The sequence below is a fragment of the Melospiza georgiana genome, chromosome 20 (genome assembly GCF_028018845.1).
Source record: "Melospiza georgiana isolate bMelGeo1 chromosome 20, bMelGeo1.pri, whole genome shotgun sequence".
NCBI classification, from domain to species: domain Eukaryota; kingdom Metazoa; phylum Chordata; class Aves; order Passeriformes; family Passerellidae; genus Melospiza; species Melospiza georgiana.
The window spans coordinates 11,723,301-11,745,169 of NC_080449.1; the positions used below are offsets into that span (position 1 = coordinate 11,723,301).

The following is a 21,869-nucleotide window of genomic DNA, read 5'->3' on the forward strand; positions in this document are numbered from 1 at the left end:
CCCCAAGTCTCCACTAGGTATTGACCAGGAATTGCTATGGCTCAGAATCACCCTGAACACTTCATTAGCACAGTTACTGCCTGCTCCATTGATCACTACAAGTGTATTTTTCCATGTTTCTATTTTAGCAGTACTAAATTACATTGCTTCAAACACAGAAGTTGCTCATCACCTAACAGTGCTCTTAGTCCGGCTATTGCTGTGTTTGACATGTAGCGGCAATTTCAGCTCATTTTTTAGGATGCAGCAAAACACTCAGAAACTTGTAAAAACATTTTCGTCACATACAAACTGCTTCCCTCCCAGATCACATCCAACTTGATTAGGCATTAAATTTGCAACTGCCTATCCTTCCACCCTCTATAAATATTGGCAAAGGTTCAAAGCAGTTCTGCTGGTGCTAAAGAGTTAAAGCGTGGTGCTGTGGTCACTGTAAATAAGCAGTTTTGGGTAAGCAATATTGCTGTCAGACACACAACGCTTTGCAGGTGTGGGCAATAATTAAAGGTTTCAGCACATCTACCTGGGTGAAGTATTTTTTACCTCCTATTCTGAGGAGGAAGCCCTCTCTGTGGAGAGCAGAAGAGCTCATTAATGAGGCTAATTAGGTGTAAAGGGGGTAGAGTCTGGCATCAGCTGCAGCTTATAGAAGCTAATCATTAAGCTCTGTAATCTCTACCCCAGAACAGCAGATGATCATGTTCCTAGGTGACTGATGTTGCTAAGAAAATTTCCAGCACCTGAGTACCTGACCAAATACTTTTTGGTGAGACCAAAAATTCCCTTAACCCTCTATGTGCCAGACAGCACAGTTGATATCATGTCTTCACTCATCAATTTTCTAACAATGAATATCCAATGAGATTCAGACTTGGCATGAGGCCTTTAATGTGATATATTTCAGAATTTAAAAAAACCAAAAAAATCAATGCCATCGACAACTTCTGGAAAGGAAGGGCACAAAATAAAGGCTGATAGAGCAACACGTAAGAATAACAAAGATGCAATTGTAATTATTTAAGCAATAATGCTTGAAAAAGAGTGACCACATATAATCTCCTGACGGTGAGTTCTCTGTGTGATTTCTTTGCATAGAGTACTGAGGGTAGTTACAATACCACAGGGATGAATGCCTTGTTCATAAATATGTTAAATAAAGATTTCATTGTACTAACCTAATTTGAAATGAGAAAAAGGACACAATTTCCATGGAGAGAGAATACATGTAAGCAGAGCTCAATCTAGAACTTGTTTCATAAAATGAATTGCAAAACCAGCATAATATTGCAGCACCTCAACATGAATTTTTGAGTTCATCAGGCAGAACAGACCCTTTACTGGCAACCTGCTACTGATACATTTTTTCCTCCAACTAAGCAGCAGATTTGAATAAAAGTTTTTTAATATTCAATTCCATTTCAATGAGAAATAGAGTATTTGTTATGTCCACGTTACCTGTGGACCTGGAGATGCACAGACTAAATAATGTAAGTTGCTCAGAAGTGCCACTGGCTCTCGTTACCATCAGGATACGGATAAACCACACTGGCAGTCTGAGTTCTCTGAGCATCAACAGAAAAAATATCTCCAACAATAACTAGCACCCTGTCTGCCAATACAGATGTCAGATGAATGAATTGGGTGATAAAGTTGCTTTGTAGCCAGCATCCCATTATATTTAATAATTCTGCAGATATACAGTAAGGATCAAATCCCATTAGGCAATAGAGGTTTTTACAAATGTTCTGAGCTAAGCACCTTGCCCAGTAGTGAACATCTGTGCTTCAGCTTCCCTGCTCTAGAACAACACCCAAGGAGTTTTTGGACAGGTCCAGAAGCACTTGGTGAAGGGGGTGTTTGCATATCAAACAAATCTGAACCAAGGCTTCTCCCAAGTATCTCTCCAATTTGCCCCAAACCAATACAAGCTTCCTCAGTATCACTTGATAAGTGCTTGGCAGGATTATTGCCTATCCTACATCGAACACTACTTGTTTCTTTTAAACCTTTGCTGTTACAAACCCCACTCCACTGCCGGAGGTTTCTTGCACTGGAAGAAACAATGAGGAGTCTCTCCTTATCTTCCTTCTTCAAACTGTCAGTGAGAGCCTTCCCAATAAATAATGCTACAAAATCGACTGACAGTATCCCTGGTATTCATACAAGCAGACTGGACATCCTATGGGGAAAACGTGCAGTGATGTCTGTAAGCAAGAGGTAAGTGTGGTCAGCAGAGGGGTAAGTACGTACAAGTGTCTGAATTAACCAGAGGGAAGGGCAAACCAGAACTACATTGCATTTTCATCAACAGTAACAACCTTTGTTTCCCTGAAGTCTAACTCCCACCATGATCAGATATGTGACAAAGCTGGTCTGCAGAGACAGCAAACTGTCCAGAGGACTGATTCCAAGATGTGGCACTATTTCTGTGCTGCTTTCCTATTCCTGAGACATGCTCCACTGTTCCTTAGCCACGCACACCCTTCATTTCAGTAATTAGCTGTCAGCACGGCCCGACAGCAACTTGGTATTGTCTGCTCAAATTGTATTAATGAAAACGCAATCCACTAAATGTCCTGGATGCACATCTGTAATTGTGTTACATGAAGAGGCTGGGGATGGGGGCAAACTGCAGCTTCTAAACAGGGCACTGTGATCAAGCACATTAATCTGTTATTTCTTAGGGATTTGACAACCAATTAATACTGCAGGGCTTCCTATACAGCAATAAGAACCAGTGATCCAAGATCCAACAGTATAAACTGTGCCTACCATTTGTGAACACAACATCCTTAAAGGCAGAGGCACAGGAACTACAGGTTGCACCATCGCAAAAGCCCTTTTTGTATTTAAAGATTCAAGCATCTGTATGTTGAAACCTAAATGTAGAACACTCAGTGTATACACCACACTAAGGAAAATCAAATAAACCCCAAGACCCTTATCAAACATGCAAGTTTTTGATGTTCTTGAAGAATACAAAATTAAGTTGATAAGCCCTTGTAAACTGATCTCTGTCAGTAAAGACATTGCACCATTTTCTGTTTCATGTTCCCCATCACCAAAGACTTTTCCAAAGAACAGGGCTTGGATAAGATTTTAAAAAAATCAAGAAAAACACATAATAAAGATATCCTGTGGGTATAATAATCTTCGGAAAACTTTCATGTCAGTTCTGACTGCAAAATTGCTATTAACATTTAATTAAAATTGAGCCCAATAAGCTATGACAAGATAATGGCTGGAAACATGGCTTTAGGGCAGAGTGAGGATATCTGGAACTCCGGCTGGATGTGATGCTTTATTTTTGGTTACATTTGGCAACTATTGAGATTTCTGAAACACAGCATAATTATAATGATTTACAGAAATTCCCAGAAGAGAAAAGAACAGCACTGCACTTCAGCTACCTCAGAGATTTTTAGGACTCCAGTACCACCTAACCCTTAATTTCATTCATGTGCACACCCACACCAAAGAACACTCTTTTTCAACTAAAAAGCCCCTGCAAGCCCCTCCTAAACAATTTAATATTTTGTTACTTACCAATAAAAAAACCTATTAATTTCTTGTCAGAGGCAGGAATTCTTTTTGTATCATTTACCTCCATAGTTGAAGGCAACAGTCCCACAGACCTGAAGCAGAAACTGTCGAGAGCTTTGGGAATGACCCTGACTCAGGGAAATCAATTGTCCTTTACTGGAGACAGCTTCACTGCTCACCCTGAAAACTCATTGTAAGAGAGCTGAACTGCAATTCATTGAACATGTAAAGGAGGTCCCGTGAGTGAGTGACATTTGGAAGACAACACACAGTCCAACGTTAGCTGAAATCCCCAAATGAGGGGGCACATATGGATGTTCTTAAATCAAGCAGTCCTCCCTACGCCACCGCTCCAGAACAAAACGTGTTTAGAGTTCAAGGGATACATTTGGGGAAAATATTGGCATACTTGTTACAACCAAAAAAAGTTCCTTTAAGCATGAACTCCTTTGGTTAGCCTCAGTTTCAGTAACAAATAATTTACAAGCCCTCTCCCTTTGTGTAAATGCTGGTTAGGTGCTGTTAATTCCAAGTACTCCTGTGACCAAGTGCAGCAGAGCCAAGCAGCACCATCCCTGTCCCTCAGCACAGCCTGGACCTCCTCTGGTTTTATGGCCAGCTACACAGCAACATTCAACACGCCCCCAGTTGTAGGCAGGAAATTCAGGTAAGCAACAGCATTCCTATTCCTGACTGCTTTCAAGTAAAATATTCTCATGTGTAATAAGAAAGCAAGTTTAGATAGAGATATTTTTTATTTTTTATATATTCTTCAGACTATGTTGAGAATATGTAATAAATCATTGGTTGCCAAATGGGGGCATGAGCTTTATCCATACAAGTACAGACAGATCCTAAGGAAAGACAAACTAATCACACATATAATCCTCACAAATTGCTTTCATTTTCACCATTAATCCTCTCTAAGAAAAAATGTTCTGGACATACAGACTTTAACTACTGCTTGGAGAGCTTCACCTAAATAATTCTTTCACATATTTTTCTTTTCACTGAGCACCAGGAATAAGCAAAGTACATATATAATCTACAGCTTTTAAAAGGCACTCAAAACAAACTCTTGGCACCTTCATTTCCACGGTACTTCCAAGAATCCTGTATTAGCTGCTAGCTCTGAGTAATACTTGATTCCAAATTAATGTAATACATCAAAATAATGTAATGTTGTTAACAACTTCAACACTTTAGGAATCAACAACATGTATTTATGATATACACCGAACAAGCAAACAGTTACATGAGCTCCATTATAAAATTTCTTATTATATAAATCACTAAGCTAAATACCGCATCAGGAATTATTCAAAAGACAGCTATACTTGGACACAAGAGTAACCTTTAAGGAGTTAAAATGTCCTCAACTACAAGTCAAGTTGAAACTTATTTAATTAGGTTCTGTATTTGAAAAAATGAAATAAATTCTTTCATTAACTAAACCAAACTCCCTTAAAGGCAACAATATGTTCCCTCTCTGTCAGGACAGAGCGCAATGAAATCTTTATTTTAATTGGGGTTAGCTAAGGGGCCATTTGGCTTCAGATGCTTTGTTTATCAGCCCTAAGCTTTACAGCTTAGCCAGGACTTGAAATATTTTACTACAGAATGATTTCATTTTAAAAAAAATCAGAAAAAATTATCTATAGATATACTCTTCCAAGGAGTATTTTCTAGAGATAATTTTAAATGTGCATTTTGAAAGCTGAAGTCCAAGTGCAAGGTACCTTAAAGCAGCCCCTGATTTCCCTGAGCACTCCTGGGTGTGGATGTGCTGTGCACTGCCTGTCCCACGAGTTCTGCACCGGGCTCGCAGCAGAGGCACCGCGAGGGCTCAGCCAGGCCCTGACTGCCCTGACCAAGCCAACAAAACACTCCCCGTGGGGAGGATCCTCTCAACTTTCATACAGAAGCCTTCGACCTGAAAAGCTTAGTTGATCACTTCAATTTTAAGACAAAGCAAATTAATTCTTAGTTGATAGATGATACCTTTTCCCTGTAATAAACTGATTTACAGATCTCAGGCATCTCCAGTAATACAGTTACTGAAAATCCCACAGAAACAGCTATCAAAGGAAGGGACAGTGAACAGGAACTCTGCAAAATCACAGCCCCAGTTCGCTCCAAAGTGCAGCCAAAATTTTTTAAATAATCCAGAAAAATGTCCTGTGTTATTGTGAAGATCAAGCTTAGGATGGAATTTGGACTTACTCCTTATTAAAATTCCAAGCACTAGAAGTGTTCCTAAAACCGAAATGAAATTTAAAAAAGAAGAAATAAAGAAAATTCCAAGCCTAATTTCCACAAATGAAATACATCTAATGATATTTTCATACTATTTTCTCCTGGATCGCTGAAATGTGATGAGTCAGATTCCTTTTTTTCCCCCTTCAGAATTACAAACCTGATATAATTTGTAATTGTCTTCTGGAGGCCATTGGTGTTATGTTGCTGACAGATTTATACATATCACATAACACAGCACACCACATACATTATTTTAGTTAAAAACTATGTCAACAGTACGTTATTAATTCCAGTTCAAGAATTCCATTGTATTTTAAAACCAAAACTTAAGTCTTTGTTTTGTCATCAGAAACAAAAGCATTGCTACTGACTCTGGAAGAATAAAGTTTATTTCAAACTAAACACTGAGATTTGTGCTTCACCTTTATGCTACCTGAAAGAAAATATAGCAATTCTAACTTAAAAGTATTATTCATATATATTTTTAAATTTCTTCTCTAGACAGCTTTGTGCATACTTGCTCTGTACTGTTTTCTCATGAGAACTATAATAAATGAGCTGCTTCTGCAACTTCACAGCAGGTATTTTGATTTGAGAGTAATCACAGTTTTCTCTACAATCTTTATACAATTCATGTCCTGATCATCCAAGAAATAAGTAAAAGATTTAAATTGACATCAATATGTATACCTTTCTTAAACAGTGCAAACTAATTGTGTATCTCTAAATGAGAAAAATGTTTATTAAAAAAAAAAAAACCTAGTGAATATACCAACTATTGAGTTCAAAGCAAAGACACCACATGTGTCTAAATAAATATCAAGGAAGTGTCAGAGGTAAATGAGGAGAGACCAGGTGAAATGTGTGTGATGTGTTAATTGTATTCAAAAAAATAATAGAGCAAGACAGAGAAGCTGAACTTCCAATTATCATAATGGTAGCTACTTCACAACACATTTTCAAACTTGAAAGAGATATTTTATACCATAGGAATTCTGAGCAGAATACCTCCAGCTGTGCTCTGCATAAATCTTGCACGCTGTACATACACAGTTTATTTAAACACCAAGTAAAGTTATGACTTACAAAATGCATATTTCAGTCACAATAGAATATCTGTCATTGCCAGAGCTGCTACTCACTGAATGAAAGTCTCAGAAAACAATGAATTAAATTAGAAAAAGATAAGAAAGGACAGAATGTTTTCATTTGATGTTTTACCAGACTGCAGTAGCGTGTGTTTTAAAGAACAATGTACTTATCAGCCCTCTGCAGAGTTTACATTTTTGTGTTCCCCAAAATAGAATAAGGAAGAAAAAAAAGTGGTCCTCAATGTGAGACTAAGTTTAGCCTATACAGCATTTTGGCCACGAGCCAGAATTTGTCTGTCACTAATGCCTTCCCAGAGCAGAATCAACGCTCCATGGGAAGAGCAGTTGCCCATCTCTCTGAGGGCATGCAAGAGCCAAAGCAGAAAGGGGCCTTGGTCCCCTCAGTGTTTCCCAGGGCACACACGAGGTTCCCTGAGCCCCAGGGCAGTGTCAGAATCTCCCACACTCCACTGTCAGCCCTGGCTCAGGAGCAAATGGCTCCTTCTGCCTCCAGCCCCACTGCATTCCAGGTGTCACTGTATGAGCTCTCACCCAGCTATGCAAATGCTTACAACTAAAGGGATTTACTGCCTCCCTTGGTACCACACCAGGACAAAGTGCACACTCCCATTCATACACAATATACACTGTGAAAGCCCAGAGTGGCGTGGCTTCTCTATTTTGTTTCTAACCCAATTAAATATTTTACTTTTTATCATAATTTCATCAACTTTATCTGCCACTGAAGGCTACTTCACAAATCCAAATACCAAAATCTTTTCCACCATCTTCTGTCAATGGAAGTGATACTTTCTCTTCAGCTGTACAGCTGCTCACACTGCTGAGAATGTTCACTCCTTGCCACCTGCCTAAAAGGTCCTTGGGGTGGGCTTTTTCATGGGTTTGTGTGTGTTGGTGGTTTTTTCCCCCTAATACCAGATACAACACTCATTTAAAAAAACACACAGTCACTGAGTGCCTCACACAGAAGCTGAATTCAAGGGTGATGTTATTTTCTGCTTGGTGTTTGTTTATGTGCCTCCTTGTTCCCCTCCAAGTCCCCTGCGCTTTATTAGTTCAGGAAATATCTCCAAGTTCTCCTGCACGGAGGCAGTTGCACGAGGCTGTGCACTCACAATTAGAACTGAAGTATCAGGAGACAACACAGTGAAAACACAGGCAAGAGCCAGCCTAAAACAAACAACCAAAGGCTTGAAACAAATTGAGAAGAAGCAAAAACAAGCGCATCAAATAGCACAAACCCAGAATCAGGTGTGAGAGGCACAGGCAAGCAAGTGAATATCCAAATCCTCGCACAGCAAAGCTGACAGAGCACAGACTGCTGCTCGCTGCACAGCCTGCCCTGGAACAGGGAGATTGAGAGGCTTTGGAACAAAGCTCCTTTTATTTCTGCAGCAGCACCAGAAGAGGCAGAGTGACCTGATCCAGGCTGACGGCTGAACGCACAGCTTGCATGGGGGCTGCAAAGTTACTCAGACAACACAGCCAAGACAGTTCTCAGACTGCTCCATGGTTCCACAGACTAAGTGACCACAAACCCCGAAACATCAGCATGAAGCAGGTAAACATTAATAATCTCAAAGCAGACCTATGCCCATCATCATTCTGCACACTCAAAGGAAATTCACATTTCTGCTATTACTGCATAGTGAGATGCAGAGCACCCCATCCCTGTGGGCAAAGTTCCTACACCCAAAACCATTCCCATGATGGATTTTAGGGGGGGCGTGTTTGCTATTTTTGCTTTGATTTGAGTTTTGCTGGAGTTTTACTTAACATGTATGATGGACAGGGAGGTTTGCATGCACCTTTCTGGGCACAAACAGCACAGTCAGCAGAGGGTGATGTTAACTTTCTCAAATATCACTTTGTATTACCTTCCCCTCAGAATCCTGGGTTCCCCCTCCCTGTAGCGTGGCATACGGAATTAGATAACAGAGGATCTTATAACAGTTTGGAAATTACAAAACAATTCTATTTACTACATACCAGACTGCTGGAAGAGATTAAAGAAAATGTCTTTTCAGGTTCATTAACATATGTATATCTCAACAGACTTAGATGTAGAATAATAAATGCCATTTTGAAGAACAGTAACTGTTTGTTAGAAAAAGAGCCATTTTTAAGGTTTAAAACAGCAAAAGCAGAAATTTGTCTATAGCAACAGTAAGGCTTTGAGAGGAACAGCAACAGAATTGAAATGAAAACAAACATCACACAGAAAACAAACAAAACTGTGTTTCCCCACTAAATCTTTTCCAGTCAGTGACTGTGAATTCAGCACTTCCCATAGATGGTAAAACATAGCAATAGTTACAGGTGGCTTCTAAGGGAGGTTGCTGAAACCTTGGGTCTTTAAAATGTCACAAAACACAGAATCTTCAGAGTAGGAAGAAAAAAGCCTTAAATTTCACTTCCAGGATATACAGAAACTCAATTTATGTCCATTTTTATCACAAAAAAATCAGATTCTACACACTGTCAGTGCCATTCTCGTTGTTTACTCCTGTCAGTAAAGTCACCAGGATGACACTTAGAAATTACTGCCATTTAGGCATTCCTAGACTGTCTCTACAGGGATGGATTTGAGAGTTCAACCACTTGAACAGGAAAAGAGTAAAGACGGGTAGGAGAAAATTCCTGGTGCTATACATCAGCACTGACTTCAAACAGAACACAGCAAAACTGCAAGTAAAACAAAAAGTTCTATAACTAGCTTCTGCTCACTGTTTCCCCTACAGCTTGGGGTTCATTTGAACAGGTCTGTGCACAAGTTATATAAACATTGGGGATCATCCTCCTTCATGTTTTCTACAGATGGACAAACACGTAAAGCTCTGAACTGTGGAGACAGCTCTGGTGACAGGGAAGTATTACTGTGCATGCAGTGTGTGCCTTTAAAATATACATGCAAGGGAAAGAAGCTAGGCAGAAGATGGCCATGGAGAGGAAGGAACTGGGATGTGGCAATTACTGGGAGTTGGAAATGACTATTTACTCTTCCACTGAATAACTTAAAAAAATAATTCACCATGGCAACAATCATACTTCATAGTAGATAAAGCACTGAATGCTACAAAGCCTTTGCAAAATGAATTATGCACCAGTACGTAGCATGCACTTGCTTTATATTACTGCACACACATTCCAACAAAATTTCCTTTTTGACTCATCTGGCATTTGCTTTTTTACTCTGCACCCAATATCATATACTTTTCTGACTGTGATCTCATAAATCTGGAACTGCTGAAGGCATTTATTGTGTCTGTTCCAGAGATTCCTGTAAAATTATTAATGCACTAATTATCTCCTTAAGTTGAATTAAGTGTTATGTTGAAAAAGAAAAAAACTTATTTCCTCCTATTCATAATGGTTTCTTCCCCCACCATTGCTCAAATTGCATCGTATTTTGAGAAAATTCATATCAAAATTAGAATTATGAAAATTGGTACTACGTTGTCTTCTCCATTTAAAATCCAAATATAAATTATCAGGCTTTGAAAAGACAACAGAACCTAGACAGCAATGTGCATATAACACACATTCCTCCACCAGTGTAGTACAGCTAAAGCAGTGTGAAAACTGGAGTATATAAAACATCTGTGAGTTTCAATAAGTAGTTTCATATTAAGATCAGCAGTTCACAAATTAGAAAGTAATTTCAGCAATGGAAGCACACAAAAAGCGTGGAAATAGAAAGGCACATTGACTCTGCCTCTGATTTCCTGCTTACTCTTAAGTGGATGCATCCAAGGAATATTTAGGTTAAATTTAAACCAAATCAATTCAAAACAATGCAAATAACCAGAAATTATCCAGTTTACAACTAATGGTTGCTCAGGCAAATAAACCTGAATAAAACTAAATCATTAACCATGAAGACAAAGAGAATTAATTGATGCTTCACTGCAGAGAGTCACTTATCCTCAGCAGTTCCCACTGCACGCAAGAGGTATCAGTAGTCACGCTCCCAGCTCCATGTGAAAGGTGTAGCTCACGGAGGAGTACTTACAACACGGTAACACGATGCAATCCAGTGCTTTCCTACAGGTACCAGCCCTGTCAGAAGCACTGCAGTGCCAGAGAACAGGCAGAACTCTGTCATTTGGGATGCCTGTACGTCCCAGCAGAGCCTGGAGGGCTGCTGCCACGCGAGATGGGGACAAACCCCACAGGGCTGAGGCTGCAGCAGCAGCACCGCCCGGCAGCCCCCACATCCTGCTGGGTCACACCCACCCCGCTGCTCTGGGCCAGCCCGGCCGAGCTTACCCCGACCCACAGGTGGAGGCTGTTCTTCACCAACACTGCGAGAGTCCGACCGGAGCGCCCGGAACCACTAGGTGTCAGCAGAAGAAAGAGCACGGCCACGGCTCCCGTCCCGAAAATCTGAGCCCGGCTTCCCAACGTCCCCAACTGCTCAGTCCTACCAAGCACCCTTACACACACCTCGTACCCACAGATCGTTCCACCCTTACACACACCTCGTACTCACACAGATTGTTCTGCTGAACATGACCTACTCGTGTGAATTCAGTATTTAGCAGAGATAAAAAACATTCCCTCTGCAAACAACAAAAAAATTGGGAATTTGAGAAAGGTCATTCACGTGAACAAAATGCTCACACTGGTGTCACTGGCAGACATTTAAGGCACATGCATCAGGATAATCTGCCTCAGTAGAGCCCAGTGAACACCCAGCTGCTGCTGAGTTTGACTGGACCTGATAGCACCAGAGCTTTGTGGGCTGTAAGCACATCACACCCAGCAGATACTCCTCTGCATTTAAAACTGGCTTAGTGCAGCTACAGGAAACACTGTAGGAAACAGCACTACAGCACTTGTTTTGTCAAGTAAATATTACCATTATTACTATGCTTGCCAACTGTATACCTGGATATGTTTTTTCATGCAATTTCTAGTTACCAAAGGCCTCAGAAAGTTCATGGAAACAGAAACTCACTGCCAGTGTTCTGTTTATATGTACATTACACAACCTTGTATCTCTAAAGTAAAAGCCTCTGAACAGAATAAGAGCTCTGACTATGCTAAAGTATAATAATGGGAATGTAGAGCCTGCTCAGTGACACATTCTGGGCCTACACAGAATAATGAAAAATAGATTCACACCATTTATCCCAGAAAGTCAGCTCATACCAATGAGACAGTCTATGAAATTAAATTGTCTTATGAGACAGAAGCTATGAAAGGAGGAAAATGTATTCTGTATGTACTTCTTTGAATGTATTTTCTAATTATTGATGATTTTAAAGAACAGTCAGGTTTCTGGGGTTATAGGACATGAAATGCAAAGAACCATCTCATGTTTGGTATTACTTATGCCCTGTACTTACTCCATGTGAAGGTGATACATGAACATGAAACACCTGCAAAATTGCTTTATCTAAATCTTAATACTGAAAGGTATAATCACAAATCAAACTGTTGATTTACAAAAAGCCTTAGGAAAGAAAGCCCTGAAATTTTCCACTTTCTGATTATTAAAGTCAATTTTATGACATATTTGTGCAGCTATATTTATAAGTTTTCTTTGATGGAATGAGAAGCAAACTAAACTATTTCTGCTACTTCCTCAGGTTAGCTGTCCCTCAAAGTTGCACTTTCTAGGGGCGTGCCACTGTCAACTCATTTCAAATGTTCATCTTTAACATTCAGCCTTCAAAATACCAGATGGTATTTCCAGAACAGCAATTTAAATTTTTATTTTCCTTCATAAATCCCTTAACTAGTTAATCTCACACACACATCCAGGCAAAGCATACACCAATATTCCCAGAGTTGCCTGGCAACTACAGGGAGGAGCACTGGAGAACAAGGAAGCCTGCAGGGATGGAGGGGAGTCAGTGTCTCCCCAGCAGGGATAAAGGAGGCTCACAGCCAGAGCGCCTCGCTGCTTCCATCTTTGTCATTTATACGGTCCCCATTTTAAATACCTCCAGGATTTCACCTGAGCTGCTTTAAAAGCCCAGTTCTTACACCCAGACACACACACAAGTCAATACAATTTATTTTTTCCACACGCACAGATTCCCCCAGTAAGACATGGAAGGACTTGTGCTGACTTGAAAAGTAATTTTTGAAACCTGAATATGAACTGCTGAAATTATTCTTATTTGATGGTAATAACTGGGCTGTTTAAAAGTCAGGCTGAGCTGTGTTTTCCTCCTGGCTTTAAAAATAACAAGACAAACTACAGTACCGGAGAGACTTTAGCTATGAAATCCTCCAGAAACACTATACCCATAGTCCAACTCTTGGCCAATTAACCATTTAACATCATGGTTAAAATTAAATTTATCACACGTCTGCAGGCCAGACCTTTTCATTAATCTTCAAAGAGCAGGAGAATGCCAAATACACCACCTTTTAACACAAAAATACAATGAAGAGATGGGTTTTGCAGAGGAGGGAATGGTCAGCTCAGCACTAACCTCTTATGATCATTAATTGATTCTTTATTATCATCTCTCCTCTAATTCAACTGGTTTCAAAACCAAGCAAGACCCATACATTTCCATGTGAAGGTTCTTCCCTGTGTGATGGATCATGCTTGTTGTATGTCTTTCATTTTGGAGACTTGAACACTGTTTTCAGTACTAGTTAGCCAAAGAGCCACCTTAGAAAGAGCAGGTTATGCTACACTTTGAATTGTTAGGTTTTTTCATCACCACAGCTGCACATTTACATTTTATTCCAACTAATTGCCTACTTACAGGTTCAATTTTCAGGGCGTTTCTGTAGCTCCCAAAGAAAGCTGCTTGTGCTTTTAGAAACGCTCTTGCAACACCATCTCCAGTGGTTGTAGAGACTTTCTTCAATCTGTTCTTCAGTGCAGAAACCTGAAATCACACAGCAGGTCTAGATCACTCTCATATCACAAACAAAGAGCAACACATTGGGGCACAGCTAAGTGAAAAATGTGCTAAGCACAGCAGCAGTTATGACAAAAGGTGACATTGTGAATTCAGAGATGAATTTTTCATTTCTAAGAGCATTACTTTTCAAGCTGTTTTGCTTCTCTAAGATTTGTTTGGATTCTATTCAGAAGCCAACAGGACACTAAAAGCTTCACTGAACCTGCCCTCCTACTTAAAATCTACTGTTAACATGCTGTTGAGTTCTCTTTTAAAGGTAGTCTATGAAACTGTGTCACTCTTGATTAGAATCCATGAAATAATTGCAACTAAATTAATTCAAACATCAGATTAGTAAGAGAAACTGCTCCACACTATCAGGCCATCCATCACCACCAAGGTAGGAACAAATCCTGAAGGTCTGAATAATCTATTTGCCACAAATACAAGGGGTTTCTAAGGTTACATTCCCTCACATTTCAGAGCCCCAACGGGCAGTGACCCCGCCAGGGCTGCGTTCCTGGCCGTGAGGGCACCCTCAGCAGGCTCCCGGCCCAGCCGCCCTCACGCTGCCCCTCAGCAGCACTCGGGGCAAACACGCACACCAGGCTCGGGGGCTCAAGGAGATGTGTACCCATGAGCAACAGGCTCCAGTGTGGAAAATTCATTTAATGTACTGGCAGTTACAGTCAGATAATGAGAAACAAAGAAACTTAAACACCATCCCCTGCCGCCGCCTTTCACCGGCCCAACTCCCCGCCCCAGCCCCGCCCCCCCTCCTCTGATGTCAATCCCGACAGCTTCTCCCACCTTTCGTTACACCTCACACTTTTCTCTCTGTGATCTGGGGCTTTTTTCTTGTTCTTACACATTTTTGGAGTTGTTTGCTGAGACCTCGGCCCTGGCCAGGATCCGCTGTGTCCTGCCCCGGCCGCCCCTCAGGATTCCCTCACGGCCCCTCACGGCGTCCTCACAGCCCCTAACGGCCCCTCACGGCTCCTGAGGATTCCCTCACGACCCCTCACGGCCCCTCAGGATTCCCTCACGGCCTTTGGCGCCGCAGACAGAACCGGACACGCTGAGGTTCTGACACAGATCTCATAAGGCAGAGCAAGACAAACCCAAATACCCGGGTGCTGGTTCTGGAAAGGAATTCAGCTGGTGCTTTTAGAGGCTGTGGCCACGCCACGCACAAACCCCGAGTTTAGTGAGATACCTGACACAGAAAACAGGCAGGAGCCACAATTTCGCGGGAAAGCAGAACAGCAGGAAATCCCTAGTTAACCCGATTTGCAGGAGAACACGACTGACTCCATAAATATCCATATTGATGAATTTAACAGAAAGAGCCAATAACTAGCAAATCTTCCTTTTCCAAATGCCATACTGGAAATCTCCATGGGGTAGCTCTGTGTACCTCATTCACACTGTGCAAGAAACACTGTAGGAATATTATTGACAGAGTGGGCAGATCCTCTAGGAGTGACCATAACTAACTGTGTTCAGAAAGTATGAATGACACCTCATAAAATATAAGCTGATGATTCAAATATTCAAATTAACTTTCAAGACCTTCTTCCCATCCTCCAGCTCCCAGCGAAAGCTTGCCCTGGCCTCATCTCCAAAAAAAAAACCTCTCCAAAATCCTGCAGATGAGTAGAATGTTCTCAGCCTTGGGTGTTGCCCAGAGCAGCCTGATTTTCCTGAGTTGTTTGTGAGTGCCTCAGTTCATCCCTAACTCGGCTTCCTCCTGCAGCAGAGCCTTGGCTTTGGGGCTCCACGGTGACTCCCTGTCGTGCTCCAGAGGTGTTAAATACAGAATCCATGCTGGGCACTACTGGCTTTTCTTTCAGGTGTTATCTTTGCACTTGTGTTTACTAAAACACTCACAAAGACATTTCCTTTTAAATCTTCTGCAGATTCTGCTGTAAAAGGCGTTTCATTATTTAGCATAACAGAAATAACCAAGAGCGTGTCCAGCACTGTTTATAAATCTGAATGCTTATGCCAATGATCCACGCATTAATGAGCCCACAAACCCATATTAACATAACACATGATACCAGATTTAGTCTGAAGCCCGTAAAATAAGCTGACTCCTATTCAGTGAAATAACGTTCCTCAAGGAGTTCTGTAATCCTCTAAATATAAAAGCTTCACCAGATTTCCAAACCCAAACAGCATACTTCATGTTTGAAGGGGTCCAGACTTGTAAGGTTGAAATATGCTTTTATTTTCTATATTAACTTATATAAACTATTTAAAGGTAGTTCTTAAAAGTGTAATAAAATATCCAGAGCTCTGAGAAGCTTTCAAATCCACCTCCAACATTGTTATAAGGCATTTCTGTAAACATTCATGTGAAGATACAGAACCTTCTGTCTATATAGAAGGAAAAAGCTCTATGCTTTGTTTTAAACAAACCAGGAGTTCAGAGGGCTGACCACAGCCTTTGTGTGCTTCAGCTCCCCTGGTTGAACATTGGGGACATTGACTGGTATTTTGCTACTTCCTCAAACACTGTAGGATGTCCATTTTATATATACGTGGGATTACTGCAATAGGCATGCCAATTTTGTAACAAAAAAATGTTAACGACATATTTAAATATACTAACAAGTAGCAAAAAAATCCACCCCAAAACACGCTCATGTGTACTCTGTGGAAAAAAAATAGTATGTAATATAAAGTAGACTATACAAGCAGAATCAGGGTTGTTTCCTGCCTAAAGAGACAGTGATACTTTAAAAAAACCCTCAAATTGTGACCATTGAAAATGAGGATTATTTCTAACCAAACAGACACATATACATGCAGTCTACCCTGAGAGTGTTTTTAAAGAAGATTTTTATACTTCTGGCAGTTGAAGTTTAAAGGTCCAATTTCAACTCTCACCATGTTTCAGAATGCAATCTGTGCAATGCAGCAGAATGAAATGGTTCAGTAAAGGTGCTAGTGGAAATTCTTTTAATTAGGTCCAAGGCTTTTCAGTTGTCAACATGAATAAAGCAAGAAATGTTCCACTGCAAACACAGCCTAAGCAATAGAAATGGATTCACCTTTAGGAGGATGGTTTGGCTACAGAGCTGCAGTTTGCTCATTCCTTCCCGGAGTGAAGAGAGCAGGCCGGGCGCCCTGGCCGAGCGCTCGCTGCAGAGCGGCAGCAGCAGCCCCAGCTGAGCTGGGACACCCCAGCCACCCCCAGGCCTTCACGCAGCAGCAGCCACGAGCTGACAGAGCAAGCTTGTACTTTATTCCTTTTAATGTGGGGCTCTGACTACAACTATGACTACAAGATGACACTTATTTAGAAATACATGAAAAATCCATACGGGTTGTATAGAAAAAATTACTACCCCCTCTTTGCTATTCGCTGCAACACAGACGGTGGTGTAGGAGACTTGTCAGCAGCAGATGCACTTATTGTAATCACAGTCCTTAATAAATCTCTTTTTTTAATATTGATTATTTTAAAAGGAAAGTTACTTCCCAGGGTGCTCTCATGCTGCCAGATTTCCAGCAATACATCAGAAGCAGAAGGTGAAGAAGGGGCAGGTTTTCACATTTCAAATAGTTAATCAGTAACACAGTAGTACAAATCTTGATTTTCAGGGACATGACCTGACCACTTCAGAAGCCTGACAGCCAGCAGGTACTGCTGAGGTAAACTGGGGCAAAGGAACAACATGAGCTGACTCTGCTGGAACTGCCTCAATTGTGTCCAGCTCCTCTGACACAAATTCTAACTGGAAAGACCTTTGCACTGGGTCCTGTATTTGTTTGGATCCTAAGAATTAGAGAATAAAGAACAGTTTATTCTTGATTTCCAAGAACCAGTTTAGTAGCAACATCACTATCATGAAACTCAAGAACAACTCACTACCTGAGGCTCTAAAATAATCATAAGACTTCATTCACTTGATTTAAAAAGCAGTTCAAGGAGAGAGAAAAAACAGCTTTTAGAAATTTTCCACTGGATTAATTACCTGATGGTGAATGCACCACAGAGAAGATGTTTTTGCTCACTGATGAATATAGATAAATTTGATTTAGCAAAGTAAATTTTGTCTATTCAGCAGCACATGGATTGCTCACTGCTCACATTAAGCAGCAAAACTGGCAAAGTAGTTTGATATAAAAGGCATTTATGATCAGGAAACTCTTGAAGACATTTTTAGTTTCTCAGATCATAAATGCATCTACTTAGACTAAGACCAGTGGGGAGACACACTCCCAAAATCTCCCAGGGAAGCAAAAAGGAACAAAAAAAAAAGGAAAGAAAAGAAAAAAAAGTATAATGGATTGGCTTTAGCATCTCCCTGCTGAGATGAACAACTTGATCCACTTACAGTTCCAAACACATGATGCATGAAAGAACTGACAGAAATTCAATTCTTGCACAGCAGAGCAGCTGCTCTCTAGTGGTCAAAGCCAACTCTGGAGCCGTGTGAAGGGAGAGACCTGGAGGAGGAGCTGCTTGATCCAGGTAACTGCAACAATGCTCCAGAGCTGAATCCCAAGAAACCCCCAGCCCAAACATTAATTACACAACGCAACACGACTCGACTTAAAGCTTTGTTGTGAAAAATATTAATCCCAGCTGTATTTATATAGCAGTTGTGAAAAAAAATACCCCATATATGCTACTGGTGAGCCCTGCCAGTTAATTGAATTTGCTGGCAGCACTTCCTCTGCTCTGCTCTCAACATCCTCCGAGATAAAATGGAGCTCTTAAATAGACCTGTGGAAAACTGAATCAAGAAATTTGAACTAATAAAACACAACTCTCTACTGTTATAAAAGTGAAGTAAAAGTAAATAATGAAAGGAAGGAAGTCTCTTAAAATTTATTACATTCCAAAGCTTGAAGTTCTGTGTTTATTGGAGAAGTCTCTTCTGATGTTCTACAGTGTGCCCTTTAATGAAGTCTCATAAAATCTAATATAATACTTGATTGTTGACAAATCATATACATGTCTGAGGCCCTGTGCTCCCTGTATCCAGACATTTCTTACATAATTCCATGAAATTTACAAGTCTGTCATTCCCGGGTTGTGGATAATGGCACGAGCAGTGACCAGCTGGCAGATTTGGATGCTGGGAGTGAAATCAAAATGAAAAACTATATAATGCCAGAAAAAATAATGGAATCAACTTTTACAGACTAAATGTTTGACTAAAGCCAAAATGTTCACAATCAAGATGGCCTGTCCTCCTGAGCTGCCTGTTTTTGAAGAAGGGATCCTGTTGGAATGCCAGGGCGCCACAGCAGGAGGCTCTGGGCATTCACCCTTCACTGCAGCTTCTCCTCACACACCAGCTTACACTGAGCTCCCTGCACTTCAATTCTGTTTCTCAACTGCACATAAGAATGTTCAGATCTGACCGTCAGTGCAATATTCCCAACTAGCAAAGGAAATCCAGATTTTCCCCTGCCACATGCTCCTAAACATTCACTCTCTGCCTTGAAAACAGCTTCTGACACTCTCACTCCTCTGCTCTCCCCTCTCAGCTCCTCCAGTTGAGATGACTGGAGCAGCAAGTGGGATGTCTTTGCATCCCATTAAATGTCAAGTATTTATACGCCATTACTATCAAGTTATTAAAAACATGAAATAATTTACCAATAAAAACGGTGAATGAGAAAGAAAATGAGTTCTGAATTCTAGCAGTGATTGAAGTGAATGTGAAGGCATCCATTTCATATATCTCAGGATATAAAATGCATGAAATTCCTTGAAGCAGTCACAGGACACAGTTTCATTTGGAAACAACAGGTAACTAAAGATGCAGATTTCTAGCTCATTAGCTGATTTTCACTGGGAGGCTTCAATGCACATGTGTAAATGTTGAAACAAACACTCCCAAACACTCTGGGACAGCAGGAACTGAGGGAAAGCAGTTCAGTGCTGCTATGAGAGCTCCCAGTGAGACCCCTCGGTGAAAGCCAGCAGGAACTGAACCCTTGGGCCATCACTCCATACATACCACATCGTTGGGGAGGCTCTGAAGGTCGTCAAATGGGGTTTCCAGTGTGTTGGTGTCTACGTTAAGGATCACCACATCTTCCAGGGCCATGCTTCTTACTTTCTATAGGTGAGCAAATTCAGGAAAGGGAAAGGAAAATGTAAGTATGGGAAATTAGATTTTATGCATAAAGGACACAAGTGATGGCAGAACAACATAGCACTACAGAACCGCAACCATTTTAAACACAATCAACATTCCTGACTTGCTGTCATCATTTGTTTTATTTATTCAGTTTACAATGCCAAAAAAATTAACCTTCAGCTGGCAGACTGAAGTTCTTAACAACATGCATATTGAAATTTGTCAAACCAGAGGGTCTGTGAGTATTCAAGCAAAGGTTTATTTCAAGCACCTCTACCAATGTTTGTCTTGGTGTCCTGTTTGCACGTTTAACAGTCTCTAGTCAAGTCAGGATTTCAAGCAAATTTTTTTATATTCGGAAATTCATTTAAATAACAATAAAGGGTAGATTTTCCAGGAATTGAGAGTTACATTAAGTCAGGGATGGGAACTGGTTTCCAAATTCCAGGTTGAATTTTGGAAGTATAATAAAGACAAGTTTACAACTGCATTTAAGTAAACTGGATCCTATGAGAGCCTAATCAGTAAATAATTTAAATGGGGGGAAAAACCAAAGCTAAGAGAAATTTAATTCCACCATATCCTGGTCAGTAATTCTGAACTTTCTCTTCTGTTCCCATGAATTGAGGGGAAGTTTCTGATCTAGTCTGAAGTTCATATCTCCTGTAACAGTACTTATACGTTGAAGAGAAAAAAAGAACCTATTTCTCAAAAGAGTGATCATCAGTACCTGTAATTCTGAGTGTCTAAAGGTATCTGTGATCTAAGCAAATTTAAACACTGCCAGACTTGATTTCCCGGCTTAATCAACAGTAACTGAGTCACTGATACCAAACAGAGCAGCATTTAAACACTTAGCACTTCTTCCACTAACAGGAGACTTGAATTTTTTTTTTTTTTTTTTGACTGATTAATCACACAGGTTTAATCACTTCAAATAAAGCTTTGAAAATTCAAAATCAGAAAAACTGGAATTATAGAATATGGTAATTGAGGAAATTTCCCAGTGACACTGTAAAAGTGTTTAAGGACCTACCTACCTACACGAAGGAGCAAATGAAAGTTACTGAGCAGGAAAATGAACAAAAACATACTCAATTTTTAATTAAGGTTTTGTGGGGTGGAGGGAATTGTTTCCTTTAAAAGAAAGGAACTCAAGTCCTAAAACAATGGCAAAGTTGAGCCTTAGGCAGCTAAATAATTACCCTCAGTTTTCAAGGCTCAGTCCTCTGTCTATAAAGCAAACTGCTGTGTACTTAGGGCTGAAAAAAACCCAACAACCATAAAACCCACTTTGTAGACATTTAAGTTTAGGTCTTCACGAGACATTTCTTAAACTTAAATAGAAGAATATTACATTTAATGCTTTCCATATAAAGAGCAGCAGCACTGCCTGACAAAGCAGGTACTTGGCTGGCAGGAACCAAAGGTCACCCCGTTGGCTGCATCTGATAAACTCTAAAGCAATCCAGGAGCCTCGCTCCTTTAGGAGTCCGGAAGCACCAGACAAACTGATTGCTCCTTCCTGCTTCAGAAAATTAAAAATCCCACTTATACTCAGAGGAGTCTAAAAACCTCCAACAAAAAGCTCTTGCAAAGTACTTAACCAAAGCCAGAAGCTTGTCAGCCTCAGTGAGGCAGGACAAGACAGAAACCCTTCTCCTGCTTGCTGCAAAGAAGCAGCACACAATGGTGAACGTGCCAGGGGTGTTTCTGTGCCTCTGGTGCTGAATCTGCACCTCCCCTTCAGCAAAATGGGGGCTCTTCTGGAGCACAGTGCCAAGCAGGGCTCAGCCAGGGGGAGAAGCCAGAAGGATGCCCTCATGGTACACGGACTGTCAATGCTGCTCAGTGTGATCACCCCACACCTGGCCCAGAAATCATCGTATCCAAAAGGAAGCTGATAAACTCTGCACCACCGAGAGCTCAACCTCACTGTAAAGATCTGCAATATTTGTACAAAGGCAGTGGAT

General features: G+C 40.7%; 1 protein-coding gene across 2 annotated transcripts in view; it reads right to left on the bottom strand.

The window, feature by feature from the left end:
• Positions 1 to 21,869, bottom strand: part of DENND1A (DENN domain containing 1A) — a 146,430-nt gene that overhangs the window by 39,021 nt on the left and 85,540 nt on the right. For both annotated transcript variants that reach the window (XM_058038529.1, XM_058038528.1), the window contains exons 12-13: positions 19,774 to 19,875; positions 13,646 to 13,771 (exon numbers count right to left, since the gene is read on the bottom strand). In XM_058038529.1, coding sequence (XP_057894512.1) covers positions 13,646 to 13,771; positions 19,774 to 19,875 — 228 coding nt within the window. The remainder of the gene's footprint in view (positions 1 to 13,645; positions 13,772 to 19,773; positions 19,876 to 21,869) is intronic.